Here is a 16,819-nt window from a genome sequence, read left to right on the forward strand (position 1 = left end):
GCTATGCTACGACGAGGCTTCGACAGGCCACGTCGAGGCTACGTCGACGCGACGCAGCGTCGCTAGACGACGCTACGACACGCTACCAAAACGTCATGTAAATAAACGTTCCTGTTATCAACTCCGGCTCCTGAACTCGACTTGTCCCTGAGGCCAGGCTGCTCCCCGGTCCTATGGGCAGACCCCCGATCACATCAGGCATAAATGAGGACAAAGCTGATAAACAAGTAAATGTAATCAGTCACACATCAGTTATCACTGCAGAAGTTAGTAATCAGTATGATATCGAACTAATTGCACATACATTTCACCAAAATAGTATACTTGTAAGGTACGAATATACAGCTAAATCAGATATATGTAGTGCAAGTACAAGTGGCATTGTCCATATGCCAGTGTGCAGCTAGTATACAAGCTGCATACTAGCGTACTAGTATACAGCTTGTTTTTGGTTTCGTTTAGGCTCGCTGGATGGTCACACAGTTAAAGTTCATTGTTTTCAGTTTCCCAACGCCATTTCGGAGCAGGTTCAGAGCACTTACTAACAAATATTACACTTTGGGGCAGCATTTCTCTTTTGGAGCAATTGGAGCAGCACTTCCATCACTGAGGTAATTTATGGTAGCATAACCTCATCAATATGCCTTAGAACAACAGCGTTTATGAACACATGTAGACAAGAAGAAAAAATTATAAGTAGGGGTGTGCGAATATCAAAATTTTCGAATACGAATACATAGCTTCGAATACGAATCGAATACCGAATAATCAAGAGAGGTCATTTTTTTTCACCAGTAATCTTTTTTTTTACTACATATTTATGTTGAAAACAGTACACTTGTATGCTATCAGGACAAAATCTGTTATTGCACGAAAGAATATCTGTACTTGGCAGGAAGTGCATGACTGCGCTATATTTAGGCTGTCTTAATAGCTTAGGCTCAATTCACATGTTGAACAAACTTTCTCTTCCCTTTTTTTATGTGGTAGCACTGTATTAGAAAAACAAACAACCAAAAAGAAAAGCTTTTGCATCCGCCTTGGTGGCTTAGCGGCTGTGGCGTCATACTAGTGAGTACGAGGGCGCTGGTTTGATTCCTTCCCAGCTGCATTATAAAGAGGTCAAATGTAACAGTGCCTATTAAAGGTGGTCACAACTGATCAGGATTCCCCCACTATCATCGTCATATCGGGGTTTTGGGAGTTTTGGCACTACAATCCCTCGAACTTAACGTTTTTATTATCTTTATACACACTTTCGCCCCTGTTACCACCGGTCGACACTCTGAGGCAAACGGGAGTATCTGTGGCGTCTATCAGCCACACAACGATCATCATCGGGGTTTCTTGCCTTTCCTTTCTCGAAAACTGTGCGCTGGCTACTTTCCTATCACGAACGCTATGTCATGCTGATAGCCACATGTCGTTCGTGGTCGGGAAGCACCGGGCGCGCGGTGATAACGCAAGGAAAGCCCGCCAGATAGGCGACATTATTGTTGGGTGGCAAAAAGACGCCCCGAATACGTCTTTTTTTGTCGGAGTTTGCGGAGCCGCAACCCCTGTTCGAAATGCGGTGTCGGCGACGAGCGCATTATTTCGCCACTTCGAGGACCGCCTTCGTGCACTCGTTGCTGCCGGCAGTAAAATGACGCTGGCGAAAGAGCGAGATAGGCGAGATCGCACGAACGATACGCCCGGGTGTGATGCACGTTCGATGTATTCTGTCGGGAACGCAGCGTAACTACGCGGGTGATTCCACGTAAGATCGAACAAACGATGGCTGGTCGACCTCTTAAATTTATTTCAAAATTTTATATATTATTGCCTGATGAGTGGAAAGAAGAGATCCGCAATTTGTTTTGCCGCCAAAAATTTGTTCGAAGCACAGGAAATCAATAATGACGGAGAGGTGGAGTGGAGCGCTCATCCGCTCTGCTGTTTTGGCCATCTTTCGTTATGAATTGCACAAAACATATTAAAGCTAGGTAGCTCAAATTTTTTTAACTAAATATATGCATGTTTTTGCTTCTGCTCAGGTATTTTTAGTTTTTATTTGTAGTGTAGATGTTTTTATAAAAACCTCAAAATTGGCCCAGAAAACGTTATTTTCTTTACTTTGAAGGTCTTTATCTCAAAAATACCTTGTAGGAGAGCGACGAAAATTCCACATTACGTTCTTCGCATGCTTATCTACCAAACTGCTGAATCTTATATTTCTATACCTTTTTAGTAAAGAGATATGATCGGGCTAAGTTCAAGAAAACACCGAACAATGGAAACTTCTGACGACAATTAGAAAAGAAACCCATTTTTTAAATTTCTTAAACTTTGTCCACTTATTCTCCATATCAGGTTGCACAATAATTGAAAACATGTTGCATAATGTTGTTGCACTAATAGTTAGGGCCCCTCCAATGAGACCCTTAGGCAAGGATTGGCAATTCCGACTTCTTGCCCAGCAAGTGTATAAAATGCAGGTAGGATTGAATTTCTCTTTATTAAAAGGCCAGCAGGTACCGAAAAAGGTGTCGCCGGCACTGAAGACGTTAATATTGAAATTATTTGGTCTCTGCAGCGGCCACGAGTGCGGGGCTACCGAGCAGGCGCGCGCGCACCCGAGACGGCGCAGTGAGAGCTCGTTTTCGCGTCCTCAGACCGATTGAGTTCGAAACAGCAACACCTCTCGGGTGACTTGAACACACGTGCACCGGTAGTCGCAGTGATCTGGTTAATGACGTCGATTTCTTTTTCAGGGGGCATAAGAAGGTCATCGATAAACTGTGCGTTCCGTGAAGATCTTTCATTGCAGTGGTAGCAAAAGCACGCGTAGCACAAGTAGTCAGTCTCACTGACAGTCACTGATCTTTCGGGCGTTAAACGTTCCTTCAAAGCATTTATGTCTAGGTCGGTAACTGCGAAATTTTGGCTTCTTTGCAATAATTAAAGGAGTGGTGACACGATTTTGAGACATCGCAAAAGGGACGTTTTTTGCTTCGTTGGTATGTAGTGTCAACGCTGTCCACACACTGGAGTCGGAGAACACGTATAAAATATTTTAATTTGACTTTGAAGTTTTCGTCGCTGAGCATCTGCAAGCCAGCCCCAGTGCAAGGACATTATCCCGACGAGTCAAGACAGTTCCCCCGAGTTTGCGAGTTCTGCGTCCTGCATGCAGCCTAAATCGTAGAAATCACTGTCATTGTCACTGGACGACAATTCACTCATCGTTGTTTATGGGCACCACGAGCAGATGGATTTGCCGCCAGTACGTCGCGAGTTTCTGTATCTCCGTGACGTCACACTGCTATGAAACGACACTGAGAAGCCACCCCCTCGATATCGAAACCGAAAGTGTCTTTTTAAGGTGGCGCTAATTAAAATATATACGATGCATTCCCAGGCACACGATATTCGTCTTAGGTTTCTCGACACCAGTATTTTTATTTAGAGCAACATTCCGAAACTTAAAATTCGTGTCAGTACTCCTTTAAGCTTCTTGTGCTTCGAAAGGTAGTCTCCACAATACAATCATTCAGAGCTATACTTTCTCGCCATGAGACGCACAGGAGGAGTAGAGTAAGAGCAAAGCACAAGAACTATCCGCGCCGAATGAAGTGTGAACAGCGCACCGAACGCGCGGCCAGTTCAGGCCGTCTGCTGCCGACATCTAAGATAGGCAAGCGCATCCGGTTACCGATAGTTTTGCTTTTCTTTCCTTTGACATTCCATATTTTGCTTTGCCACTGGAGCGCCACGTTCATGCTTTCCACTGATCGCAACTGGCGCAACGCAGTTTCTCTGGCAGCAGCGTGCGTGAAGCGAGCGCTCATAGCTCCCTTATATAGAGTTTTCATCTTGCTTCCATCTCCGCCGTATTATGAGCGCATAGCTGCGATGCGAACAGAGGGCGGATAGAATAGCGAAGCTCCAGTGCACGTGCGTTCAAGTCACCCGAGAGGTGTTGCTGTTTCAAACTCAATCGGTCTGAGGACGCGAAAACGAGCTGTCACTGCCAACAACAAACGTTGGTCATTGCGCCGTCTCTTACAACGAGCATCTCGGGAGCGCGCGCGCCTGCTTGGTAACCCCGCGCTCGTGGCCGCTGCAGTGACCAAATAATTCCAAATTAACGCCTTCAATGCCGGCGACACCTTTTTCGGTACCTGCTGGCCTTTTAATAAAGAGAAATTCAATCCTACCTGCATTTTATACACTTGCTGGGCAAGAAGTCAGAATTGCCAATCCTTGCCTAAGGGTCTCATTGGAGGGGCCGTAACTATTAGTCCAACAACATTATGCAACATGTTTTCAATGATTGTGAAACCTGATATGGAGGAGAATAAGTGGACAAAGTTTAAGAAATTTAAAAAATGGGTTTTTTTTTTTAATTGTCGTCAGAAGTTTCCATTGTTCGGTGTTTTCTTGAACTTAGCCCGATCATATCCCTTTACTGAAAAGGTATATAAATATAAGATTTGGCCGTGTGGTAGATAACGACGCGAAGAACGTAATGCGCAATTTTTGTCGCTCTGCTACAAGGATTTTTCGAGATAGAGACCTTCAAAATAAAGAAAATAACGTTTCCTGGGCCAATTTTGAGGTTTTTTATAAAAAAACTCTACAGTACACATCAAAACTAAAAATACCTGAACAGAAGCAAAAACATGCATATGTTTAGGTAAAAAAATTTCAGCTACATAACTTTAATATATTTTGTGCAATTCATAACGAAAGTTGGCCAAAACAGCAGAACAGATGAGCGCTCCACTCCACCTCTCCGTCATTATAGATTTCCTGTGCTTCGAAAAAATTTTTGGCGGCAAAACAAATTGCGGATCTCTTCTTTCCACTCATCAGGCAATAAAATATAAACTTTTGAAATAAATTTAAGAGGTTGACCAGCCATCGTTTGTTCGATCTTCCGTGGAATCACCCACGCGGTATATTCATCGCCTGACGTGCGCCACAGCTAGCTAGAAAGAAATATATGCGATGACGCCAATGGCGCCGCAGTAAAGGTTACCAAAAGTGCCCACTACTGGAGTTACCATCGAATCATTTCGGAACTATGCCAATCGCGGCACAGCGGACGGACGACTAATGCGGCGTTCGTCGATGCTTGCGCGTACGTTTGTACGGCGATCCGTTACCAGGGGCGTAGCCAGAAATTTTTTCGGGGGGGGGGGGGGATGTTCAACCATACTTTATGTATGTTCGTGCGTGCGTTTGTATGTGTGCGTGTATGCATACGCAAGCAAAATTGAAAAATTTGGGGGGGGGGGGGGTTGAAGCCCCCCCCCCCCCCCCCCCCCCCGGCTACGACCCTGTCCGTTACGGAGCGTTACGGAGCGCCTGCTAAGCTTACCCAGTTAAGTGCCGGGACGTTCGCTGTAACGCATGCGTGCGTTTGTCCGTGCGCAGCGTGATTTCTCCGCGCTCGGAAAGCACCGGACCGAGTAAAAGGGTGCCGACTACGTTCTCAGGCCAATGCGGCGACGGCGAGCTGCTTTCATTTCTGCAAGCGACACGCACTTAATTGAAGCGGTCCCACTCAAGGGCGCGGCAGCGAACGGCGTGTTTGGGTTGTCACCTGTTCTTAAAAGTGTGCAGTACACTTGCACCATGCAGCGGCAACAGCGCTAAGCCACACACACTGCCGAGCAGGCAGTTCATGATCAGCAATGCGGCAGTTCGGGCACGTTGGTATTCCACCTTGAAAAAACTAAGAGCGCACGGAAAACACGGACGACAAAAAGTCACACATATGCACACACGTAGGCGCTTACGTGTGTGCATGTGTGTGACTTTTTGTCGTCCGTGTTTTTGCGTGCGCTCTTAGTTTTTTCAAGTTCATGATCGTTGATAGGTTTGTTGGGTTCGTCGCGGAGAAGTGCCGCGGCGCGTTCCGTCGTCATGCCCCCGTGCATTTCCGATGCTTATCCATGTGGGCATATCACCGCACTCGCGCCGAAGTCGTAATAATCACTGGTCGACCGTTCATGCGCTTACCGTAAAGGCGCAAAATTGGAAGTTCTTTGCAGTAATATATACGACCGAATATTCGAAAAGGTCGAATATTCGGGTCCCTTTGAATATTCGAAACTTCTCGAATACACGGTTTTCGAATCGAATACGAATACTTCAAATGTAATATTCGACTGATATTCGAAACTTTCGAATATTCGCACACCTCTAATAAGCATTTGTGAACTGGGTGGGTAGAATCCTTCATTCCGGGACCCTGCCCAACCCTTTCAATAAAGGCCGTTTGGCCCTGAATGTCAAGAGTTTCTGTGCCTCCCACGTACCACTACTTGAAAGTGTGTATATATATATATATATATATATATATATATATATATATATATATATTATATATATATATATATATATATTGTTTGGGTCTGCTGTACACGAGTGTCAAGGGCACCCCCATGCATTATAGGGTTGGGGCAACAAAGCCTTAGAGAAAGTTTATTTCAAGGTCAGGGAGACTGCAAGGAGCCAAAAAAAAAAGTCCAACAGAATCTGAACAAACTTCTTAATAGTCCTTTTGCAATGCTGCCAAGTCTTCTCTGGCATCTGTGGGGGAAAAAAAAGAAAAGCCTTTGCACAAGGGTGCTGCAGGGCAGTGCATTAACTCCAGCGCCTTGTAGAGCATGTAAAACTGCTTAGTATTCTTCAACTTCCTCAGGAGCTCCAACAGAATCTGAACCAACTTCTTCGTAGTCCTTTTCCAATGCTGCCAAGTCTTCTCTGGCCTCTGCGAACTCTCCCTCCTCCATGCCCTCACCAACGTACCAGTGGACAAATGCTCGCTTAGCATACATAAGATCAAACTTATGATTCAAACGACCCCAAGCTTCAGCAATTGCAGTAGTGTTAGACAACATGCACACTGCACGTGGTACTTTGGCCAAATCTCCACCTGGAACCACTGTTGGTGGCTGATAGTTGATGCCGACCTAGAAAAAAAAAGCTACGTTGAGCAAAATTACCATGTATGCCACAGGGTTTGGAATAATAGGAGTAGAAGGTGTACTGTGAGCAAACCTTGAATCCAGTAGGGCACCAGTCGACAAACTGAATACTTCGCTTGGTCTTAATTGCAGCAATCGCTGCATTGACATCCTTGGGGACTACATCGCCCCGGTACAGCATGCAGCAAGCCATATATTTCCCACGACGAGGGTCGCACTTCACCAGTTGGTTGGATGGTTCAAAGCAAGCGCTTGTGATTTCCGCCACTGTAAGCTGTTCATGGTATGCCTTCTCCGATGAAATCACTGGGGCATAAGTTACTAACGGAAAGTGGATCCTGAAAAAAAAAATTTGGTGGACCCTAAGCATAGGTGGGAATTGACATAAAGCGAAGCTTTTAGTGAATTTTATGCAAAAAGTAATAACTGTGGGGGTTTTACATCCCAAAACCATGATGTGATTATAAGACGATGAGTGGAGGGCGCCGAAAATTTTGACCACCTGCGGTTCTTTAACGTGCACCTAAATCTAAGCAAACGGGCCTCTAGCATTTCACCTTCATCAAAATGCAGTTGCCGCAGCCGGGATTCGATCCCGCAGCCTTTGGGTCAGTGGTCAGCACCATGACCACTAGACTACCATGGCAGGTTATGCAAAATGTAACAAAATTACAGATATCTTTATGCAATTTATTGAAATGACAGAAATTTAACATGATGCACATATTTTGATGCATTTGGTATCCATGCCACATTAAAGACACAGCGCTTATCTTCTTACTGCATGCCAGTCCCGTCACTCACAAGATTTTTTTTAATGTTACACATTGTCATTAATGCTAGTGTTCTTAACTGTAGAATTGAAATCGACTTGCACCATATCAGATTAATTCACAGGAATCGTGGCATAGCTCGTTTGTAAGGAATTAGCATGTTGCATTTTTAAAAGTGTTGTGCTTGGCATAGATGTTGACTTTGTAGATCGGTGAAAAGTAACGAGAGACATCCAATGTCTCAATCCCCCTGGCGAACATGTGGGCAGTCGCACCACCAGTTCTTGACGTGGGCAGTGATCAGTGCGAAAGGTGACGGCTAACAATAATACACGTTACGCATCTTTCACAGAGGCCGATAATTTAAGTTTGCTGGTTTTCGAATGTCGTCTTGTACTGGCTGTTGTCGTAGCCAGGAATCGTAGCACCTGTTGTGGACTGAATGAAATGCAGGGCAAGGAATTTGCGTTTTTGTTGCTGCTGGACTGATGTAAAGAGTGGCCAGTGCAATGTACTTCCCTCCACTTGACTTGCACAACGCGTGCATCACCCACCCATTCAGTGAGGATTGGCCCGGCCTCTCTCATCACTGGGCCAACGAGGGCGGGGACCAAAGATGAAATAGGGTGGCCAGTGTGTCGCATTTCTTTTCTTTTTGCTGTCCCTGCACAACCGAAGAAAAGGACGTTTGTTCCTGAAACCCATTAGGGAGCATGGGGCAGGGTAGTTGCAGGGAGGTAGAAGCAGGGTGAAAGAAGGGATGAAGCCATCATTCTTTCCCCTTCAAAGCACTGCTGCCGCAAAAACCAGCTGCGGGCGCATGCCAGGCCACTTCTAAAGCTTCACTTTAGAAATTATTCTGAGGATTGCACATCTTTTGTGCAATTGAGTGCAAGCATAGGCGTGCGCAGGGTTCCCCATCAGGGGGGGGGGGGGCAAGGGTTCATCGCAACGCCCCCCCCCCCCACCCTACTAAGTCAATGTATGGGGCAGATTTTGCGCCCCCCCTCTGTGCGCACGCCTATGAGTGCAAGTGTAACAAAAGCCTGGTCCATGCATTTTGTCGCACTTTGGCCATCGGCACAGCTATAGTCGGATAGAACTTTAGAAGTCTGTGATATTTCCTCCTCAAATCCTCAAAGGCGGATGCACGCAAGCCTGCCCCAATGAGCGGGCACTCCAGGCTGACGTCGTGAGCCGGACGGCTGGTGACCCCGCCTTTAAAACAGGGGCGTAGGTCGAAATTTTATTTCGGGGAGGGGGGGGGGGGAGGGGGGAGGGGGCACCTCTGATCTGAAGCGGGGGCCGGGCAGGCATATGTGGTCGAGTGTCATTTTTTGCTCTGCATGCCATAGCAAAACACGCACACGCACACCGGGGCACGGGCCTGGTGTGCCACCCCCTGTCTACGCCACTGCTTCGAAGAACGCGCGTGAGCGGGACTATTTCTTTAGTCTCGGAGGCGATCGGCGGCCGCCGCACTTTGGTCATCTGGGCGGAGCCTCTCCGGACTGACTAGCGTTGGCACTGCCATTGTACAGCATGTAAAGGCTGAGCTTGAGGGGGGGAGACATACTTTGAGAGTGTAGATTTAAAGCTGCTGCACTGTAGTGCGATTGTGCCAATTCATCTAGTGTAGCAAATAACCCCTTCCCCACTCTGTGCAGGGCTCAAGGGTAAATATTAATGCAGGATGTACATGTAATGCTGGGTTTAGTGCATAATATGGCGATGCCTTTGTTCGAGGCTGTGTGACCTGTACAACTGTGTTGCGTGTGTGGCACCTTTGTCCTAGAGTGCAGTTGATAAGCACTGGTCATGTATTTCGGCAGCCATAAGAGAGCTAACGATTGGCACAGGGGAATATGAAAGAGCAAATGTGGACATTTACACCGATATATACTATCAGCGAGAGGAAGAAAGCGGAGGAGGAGAGTAGAGACTGGGAACGCAGTGCTACATGAGCGGAGCTAAGATGTGGCGCCACAGTAGCTTGCAGTTCTCAGTTTCATCGACCGGTAAGCTTTGTGGCGATCATGTATGCAAATACCATAATTAGAAAGTATTAGTAGAAAATCAGCCGGTGAACAAAAGAAGGCAAGGAGAATTGAGATTAATGCAGTGGCTTTGTGCCCCCCCCCTCCACCCCAATAGAAATACCCTACTGAAACAAAGCGGTGCATGGCCTTGTTACTTGCAGCATTCTCTTAATTATTGTACTAAATAGAGTCTGTCAGTTATTTCTGAACAATAAGTGATTCAACCAGTGGATACCACCGTATAATTGAAGCGCTGCGTCTGCCACTGCTGCTAACGAGCTGCCCAAGCAGAAGCTCAGCACCGCCGATTCCAGAAACCAGAGGTTTGCGCCGCTGAGACTTAAATTTCACGTTACGGAGTATTATGATCATAGGCGTGCGCAGAGGGGGGGGGGGGCGCCCCCCCCCCCCTTGTCACCTAAGAGGGGCGCAAAGTCTGCCCCATACATTGACTTAATAGGGGGGGGACGCTGCGATGAACCTTCGCCCCCCTGAAGGGGAACCCTGCGCACGCCTATGATTATGATCGTCTGTATTTGCTTTTTTTTATTGAGCATGCACCTAGCGTTCACAGGCCAGCCTCCTCCAAAAACTCCCCTTTCCTACTGGTTAGTCAGCACATTGTATACTTGGCGATAAGGATACAAAGTGCACGGTGCAGACACGCCCACCACACATCGCATGCCACTGCTTAAAGGGGCCCTGCAACACTTTTTGAGCATGGTCAGAAAACGCTGCGATCGGTAGTCGAGGCTCCTGAGAACACGCGAGCCAAATATTATAGCGCTGCATGCGGCCTGGAATTTACAATTAATTCTCAAAGTCAGCTAGGAATTGCTCCCTCTTTTCTCCACGAATGATGCCATAAAACCGAATTTCTGCACCACATACCCAAGTTCGCGGCCATTGGCTGATTTGTGCATCGCGGGCTGTGTAGTCACCGTGGCCGCCGCGGGATGCCGCCACGTGCCCGGCATCGCGATCACATTGAAAGTAAGCCGCGCGTTCAAAGAAAAAAAAAGTGCTCTAGGTCATGACCCGCGCTGACGAAGGGACGCATTTTCTTGTCCACTTGTCATCCACCTCTCTGCGTAGCTTTCAGCGCGCTCGCTTGTACGAGAGGAGAGGGAAAGCGCTTGGAGCATGCGAAAATCCCTGTAACTTCGCTCGTACTTGACGGATTCTAAAACTTTTTGCGGCATGCGATTCGTGAAGCGTCATGCGCTAATAGTGAGACTATTCCAGTATAACTCAGAAAAGTGTTGAAGGACCTCTTTAAAGCAATGTATGTGACATGCACGATTTCTGCGCGCAGTATTTCGGACCCATCAGGGCTGGGCAGTGGCGTAGGCAGAAATTTGTTTAGGGGGGGGGGGGGGGGGGAGGGGCACCTCCTTTATCCGACATTGGGTCTGGGCAGATAAATGGGTCGAGTGTCATCTTGTGCTCTGTTCCCATGGGAAAAAAATTTCCCATGGGATACACCGGAGGGGGGGGGGGGGGAAGGGCACACCGGGCACGGGCCCGGTGTGCCCTCCCTTATTTTAATAAGAGTCACTGTGGATTACATCCATTCTTTTTTATGCCGTCCTCAAAAGGAAAAAAAAAATGTGAAAAAACGGCAAACACGGCCGAAATAAAAAAAATTGCTAAGTTTGATGCGTCTTGGCGTTTTTCCTATTTCACACATAAACTTCAAAACAATGTCAAATATAGAAAAGAGCATTTGCAACATTTCTACGGAAGATCGTTTTCCTACGGGCAGCGCAAAAAAAGAAAATAGTTAAAGAAGCGACTATTTTCAAAAAGAGCTCGTTTTCAAAAAAATAAAAAAATAATTCCTGTCTCAATTTTGACGACAATTTTTGTCGAAGAGCGCTTATATCTGTGAAAACATGGTTTTAATATCATATGTCCTCATTTGCTTTGTTCACGAGATATAACGGGCCAAACTGACCCTTGCTGTGTGTGCTCACTTCAGTGCGATTGATGGTTAATTGTTATCAGCTTGCCTTGTGTGTAAATCTACAGTTTTAATTATTTTGCTGCAGCAAAAATTTGCTCTGCTGGTTTGTCGTCAAGAAAAATGTATTGTCAGATTTTATTTGTGTATAGCGTGTGCGGAGTGTGGGCTGCTGGCGCTCTCTAGAGGCTAACGCGTATGCAGTTTGCAGCCTACAACCTGAACTTACCCGACAATTATTAGCTAATCAGGAGCACGCGAGACACCGCGAGCACATGGTTTAGGTGACTTTACCAAAACTCGCGTTGCACACCGAACAAAGCATCTGTATGCAACGACAGGCCAGCTTAATCCAACTAAGTGCCACAGTCAGCAGGTGCGCTGTTATGGAGGTGCTTTCTCACTGACTGCTTGCTTCCCTTCAATTACGTGCATTGGACGCTCTAACCATCTTCCCTATTGACGCACACTGCGCCTAAACAAAATTTGTAAAAAGTTATCTCAGTCATTTCCGAGCCGTTAATTTCGCTTCCCGCTATCACATGTTTTCGGCGTCTCCAGATAACGTCTTCCTCTATCACCTCGGCCTTTACCTTTGCGTTTCAGCACCGAGAAGACGTGTGGTGCGGCATCGCCGAATTAAGCTGCCCAATTTATGTTTTGTAGGCACCTTGCTAAAGTGCTTTTACATGTCGAGAACCGCAGTGGTCCTTAATTATTATCCTTAATTATTAAGGATAATTATTATCCTTAATTATTAAGGATAAATATTATCCTTAATAATTATCCTTAACCATCTTCCTTAATATCATACTTAACATTATCCTTAATTCCAACGAATGTGGTCCACACGTTAATCATCACAGTACAAAGCCTTTGAACATCCTTGGTCATAAAACCGTGAGCAATTCTGGAAACTCATTCACGACAGCAGCGCAGAAGTGAGAGAATGAGTGCGGCGCTGTTCACTATAAACATTCCGACTTGGTCTAGCTCTTCACTGTATACACGCGGTGCGTGCGGCTTATGGCCAGATCCGAGTATTCTGTGCCGATTATTTACGCGTTCACAAAAAACAGATTGCTGAGAAAAACATTTTCATTGCGTAAATTCTTTTTCGTTGCCGTTTTTATTGTTGCCTCCCGCCAGAAGCTACTGCCATAGGCTGAGGATCTTCGCGACACCTGCGAAGTCTGCTTGCGTTGCTTTACGCGCCTCAAGGAAAACCTCTGTACATCTGCGAGAACCGCGATGAGGTGGACCAGGCATTTCTTCAGGAAGAAGGAGCGATTGATATCTTGAACAGGTGCGCCCACCTTTCCTCTGATGCTTGTAGGCGAGGTTGTAGGCTGCAAACTGTGCACGTTAGCCCTTTAGAGCAGCAGCCCACCCCCAGGGGCGTAGGCAAGGGGAGGGGGGTTGGGGGTTCAATTCCCCTCCCCACTCGAAAAATTTCAATTTTGCTTGCGTATATATACACGCACACATACAAACGCACGCACGAACGTACATAAAGTATGGTTGAACCCCCCTTTCCCCCGAAAAAACTTCTGGCTACGCCCCTGCCCACCCCCGCACACGCTAGACACAAATAAAATCTGAGAATACATTTTTCTTGACGTCAAGCCTCCAGAGCAAAGTTCTGCTGCAGCAAAATAATTAAAACTGTATAGATTTACGCACAATGCAAGCTGATAACAACCATCAATCGCACTGAAGTGAACACACACAGCAAGGGTCATTTTGGCCCGTTCGTTGTATCTCGTGAACAAAGCAAATGAGGACACATATTAAAACCATGTTTTCACAGACATAAGCGCTCTTCGATAAGAAATTGTCGAAATTGAGACCAGAGTTTTTTTTTTACGTTATTTTTGAAAATGAGCTTTTTTGAAAAAAAAAACTCTCTTCTTTAACTGTTTTTTTTTTCTTCTTTTGCGCTGCTTGTAGGAAAACGACCTACCGCAGAAATGTTACAAAGGCTCTTTTCTGTATTTTACACTGTTTTGAAGTTTCTGTGTGAAATAGGAAACGCGCCAAGGCGCACCAAACTTAGCAAGCTTTTTTTAGTTTGAGCTGTGTTCGGCATTTTTCCATGTTTTTTCCTTTTGGGGACGACATAAAGGAAGCATGGATGTGACTCACAGTAATGAGTACTAAAACCAGCAGAAAAATTTTCAACACAACGTGTATAGTTCGCGTTAAATTCGGCCGTGCAATCCGAAAAAAATTTGGTGAGCTAAAACAGGACGCCCGCGCGGCCACCTTCAAATATTTTTTTGGCGCACTGGGAGCGTTTCTTGTAAATAAAATTTTCGGTTCCGTGCGCTTTGAATGTGGCCACATAACATATAAAAAACCAGGCAAAACAAAGATATCAACCGGACAGGCATGTTCGATCTCTCGTGGAATCACCCTTCAGAATTATTGTACAGTGGCACAAAGCGCCACAGGACACCGCCGCTACTCAGACCGCTACTCAGACCCAGTTATAGCTCCGACTTACCTGGTGATCAGTAGCAGTAAAAGAATTTAGGGAAGCTTAAACAAATGACACGGATATATCTAAGTAAAATAGAAAAGTGGTTGCGTATCAGACACAGCAAATAATCATAGAAACACAGCAAAGGCAGCACCCCCAAGAGCTAATAATAATTGTTGCCTTTGACGCCCCAAAACCACGATATGATTACGAGAGACGCTGTAATGGAGGGCTCCGGAAATTTTGACCAGCTGGGGTTCTAAAACCTAAATATAAGCACACGGGCCTCTAGCATTTTCGCTCCATCGGAATGTGGGCGCCGCGACCTTCGGGTCAGCAGTCAAGCACCATAAACACTAGACCGCCACGACGGGTAGCCCTAAAGTCCCTAGATTTTTCCTTTTTGAAAGAGCAGGGAAAAATCTAGGGACTTTAGGTAATCCCTAACAGCTATGAGAATTAAATTCAGTGCCCATGGAAAATAGCGTAAAACGGCTCGTTGGGACGTTCATGAGAAAAACGGAGCATTTGGTATAACAATCTTTCTCGAATACGTTTGCTAACGTATTTAAAATGGCTCTTAATAATTTACGTTGTTATAATGGAAACTCAGCTTCGCGATTTTACTTAGTAGTAAGCAGAATTTTTGTTATTGGCATACACCAGGCGCGTTCGAATTATTATGTATTTGCTCTCAATATCGCGTTTACATAACAGTAAATTCAAGTAGACTATAGGTATGTAAAAAGTAGCAGAAATGACAGTTAAAAACAAGAATAAATCAGAGAGCTTACCTTGGCAGAACGTTAAGAGCTTATTGCAGTAAGCAGAACAGAAAAAAAAAAAAACAATATAGAGTCATAGGTAATGTAAGGGATGGAAAAGAAGGACAGCTAAGAAAGCACTTCTGCTAACAATCAAATTATGACTTTGAAAACTCTTTGAATAAAAGGAAAGAACGCCAAGATAGCGGCTATTATGTGAATGTTTGTTCTGTTAGATCCAGCATCGGCAAACGCATATAAGTTAATCTTAGTGCATGCAAGTCAAACTTGTATCCACGAGATCCTTCCAATCGCCGACGTGTGAAAGCCACTAGACGCAAAGCAACCCGCCATGCTTGCATTCTTCAGACTTCGTAACAAAGCACCACTCAAGAGAAACTTCGATGACACTACAGCGGCATCAGAATGTGTGCGAAAGATGCCGCACGCATTGTAGTACACGGCACAGGATGGTTGCTGCCAAGTGCCACTTAGTGTCACGGCACTGACACAACTAAAAAAAAAACGTCACAGATTCGCCGCAAGGGCGAAGCAATGAATGCGATAGCAAGAAAAGTGGCCCGGCCCGTGATGGACGCGCTGCTACGCTGCATAAACTGCTTAATCTGCCCACCGGCAGCAACTATACTCGCGGACAACTTTTCTTGGCAATGAAGCGAAGGCTACAGAGCCACAATGCACGTATCCTGCCACTTATGAATGCAGTCCCACAATTGCGTCCGTATTTTCTGCGTGAGATATATAAAATACTCCTTCATTTTCTACATGTAGCTTTTTCAGACGGAACGCAGCGCACACAAGCGAGATATTTGTATTTCCTTTACTTTATACGTTGTCACTTTGCGTTTTTGCGTGCGTGAAAAAGTCGCGCCTTTTACCTGTACCTTAGACGCTAAGCAGCGTTTGCGTCGAAATCCAACGCTAGCCATCACTTTCCGCGGCGTTACGAGACGCGCGCCAAACCGGACTACTTCTCGTAGCAGTACATGTGCAGACGCTCCGCCCCGTAGCTTTCCTTTCATTGCCAAGAAAAGTTGTCCGCGAGTATACCAGCGCGAGCAGACAGCGGAAGGGCAAGGTTCTCCCTGCGCAAAGATTAGAATAAGTGAGCGAGCTGGCCAACGACTTTTAAATGCGCCCGTTTAGGGAGCCTTCATGTGCGCGCCTCCGCGGCCTCCGTCGGAGCACGGAGGCGCGCTCCATGGCGCATATGATGGCTCCTTACGCCCGTTTGCGCTCCTCACGCCATCTCGCTGGTAATGAAGAAACGCTTATAAGCGCCAGCTGCCGCCTCTGAGTCCTGCCAGCGGTAAAGGGTGTGTGTATATAACGCTCGCCGTTAGCTACCTGAAGGATCTGCTCTTTGTGGCGTAATGGCTAGCGCCACGCGCTGCAGAGCGAGAGGTTGCTGGTTCGATTCCGCGCTTCAGAAGCCTTTGTCTGAATTATTTTTCTTTGGGACTTATATATATATATATATATATATATATATATATATATATATATATATATATATATACGGTGCATGACGGCGGCGACGGGGACGGCAAAAACCAGCCGAGACTGTCCATACAATTGCTATCGCAATAAAACGACAAAACAAAAGGTCGGCTGGGTGTACGTTTGCACACTTGTATGTCGAGACGACGCGAGCGCCGCCACATGACTCTGCTCCACCAATAGGGACGCTCAGATCTCATCGCGTATCCTAGCTGGAAAACTCTTGTGGAAAGATAAAATAATGTCACTGCCTTTAGCTTTATTCCGGTGTCTTAGGGGCAGCAGTATCAGCTTGAG

The 16,819-nt window shown here is 46.0% G+C and overlaps 1 protein-coding gene across 1 annotated transcript in view; it reads right to left on the minus strand.

Moving 5' to 3' along the window:
- Positions 1-6,451: 6,451 nt before the first annotated feature.
- LOC119402592 (tubulin alpha chain) overlaps positions 6,452-16,819 on the minus strand; it is a 33,074-nt gene continuing 22,706 nt past the window's right edge. Inside the window, exons 5-6 of the mRNA XM_037669729.2 lie at positions 7,054-7,318; positions 6,452-6,965 (exon numbers count right to left, since the gene is read on the minus strand). Coding sequence (XP_037525657.1) covers positions 6,672-6,965; positions 7,054-7,318 — 559 coding nt within the window. The 3' untranslated portion in view covers positions 6,452-6,671. The remainder of the gene's footprint in view (positions 6,966-7,053; positions 7,319-16,819) is intronic.

The sequence above is a fragment of the Rhipicephalus sanguineus genome, chromosome 1 (assembly GCF_013339695.2).
Source record: "Rhipicephalus sanguineus isolate Rsan-2018 chromosome 1, BIME_Rsan_1.4, whole genome shotgun sequence".
In the NCBI taxonomy this organism is placed as follows: Eukaryota; Metazoa; Arthropoda; class Arachnida; order Ixodida; family Ixodidae; genus Rhipicephalus; species Rhipicephalus sanguineus.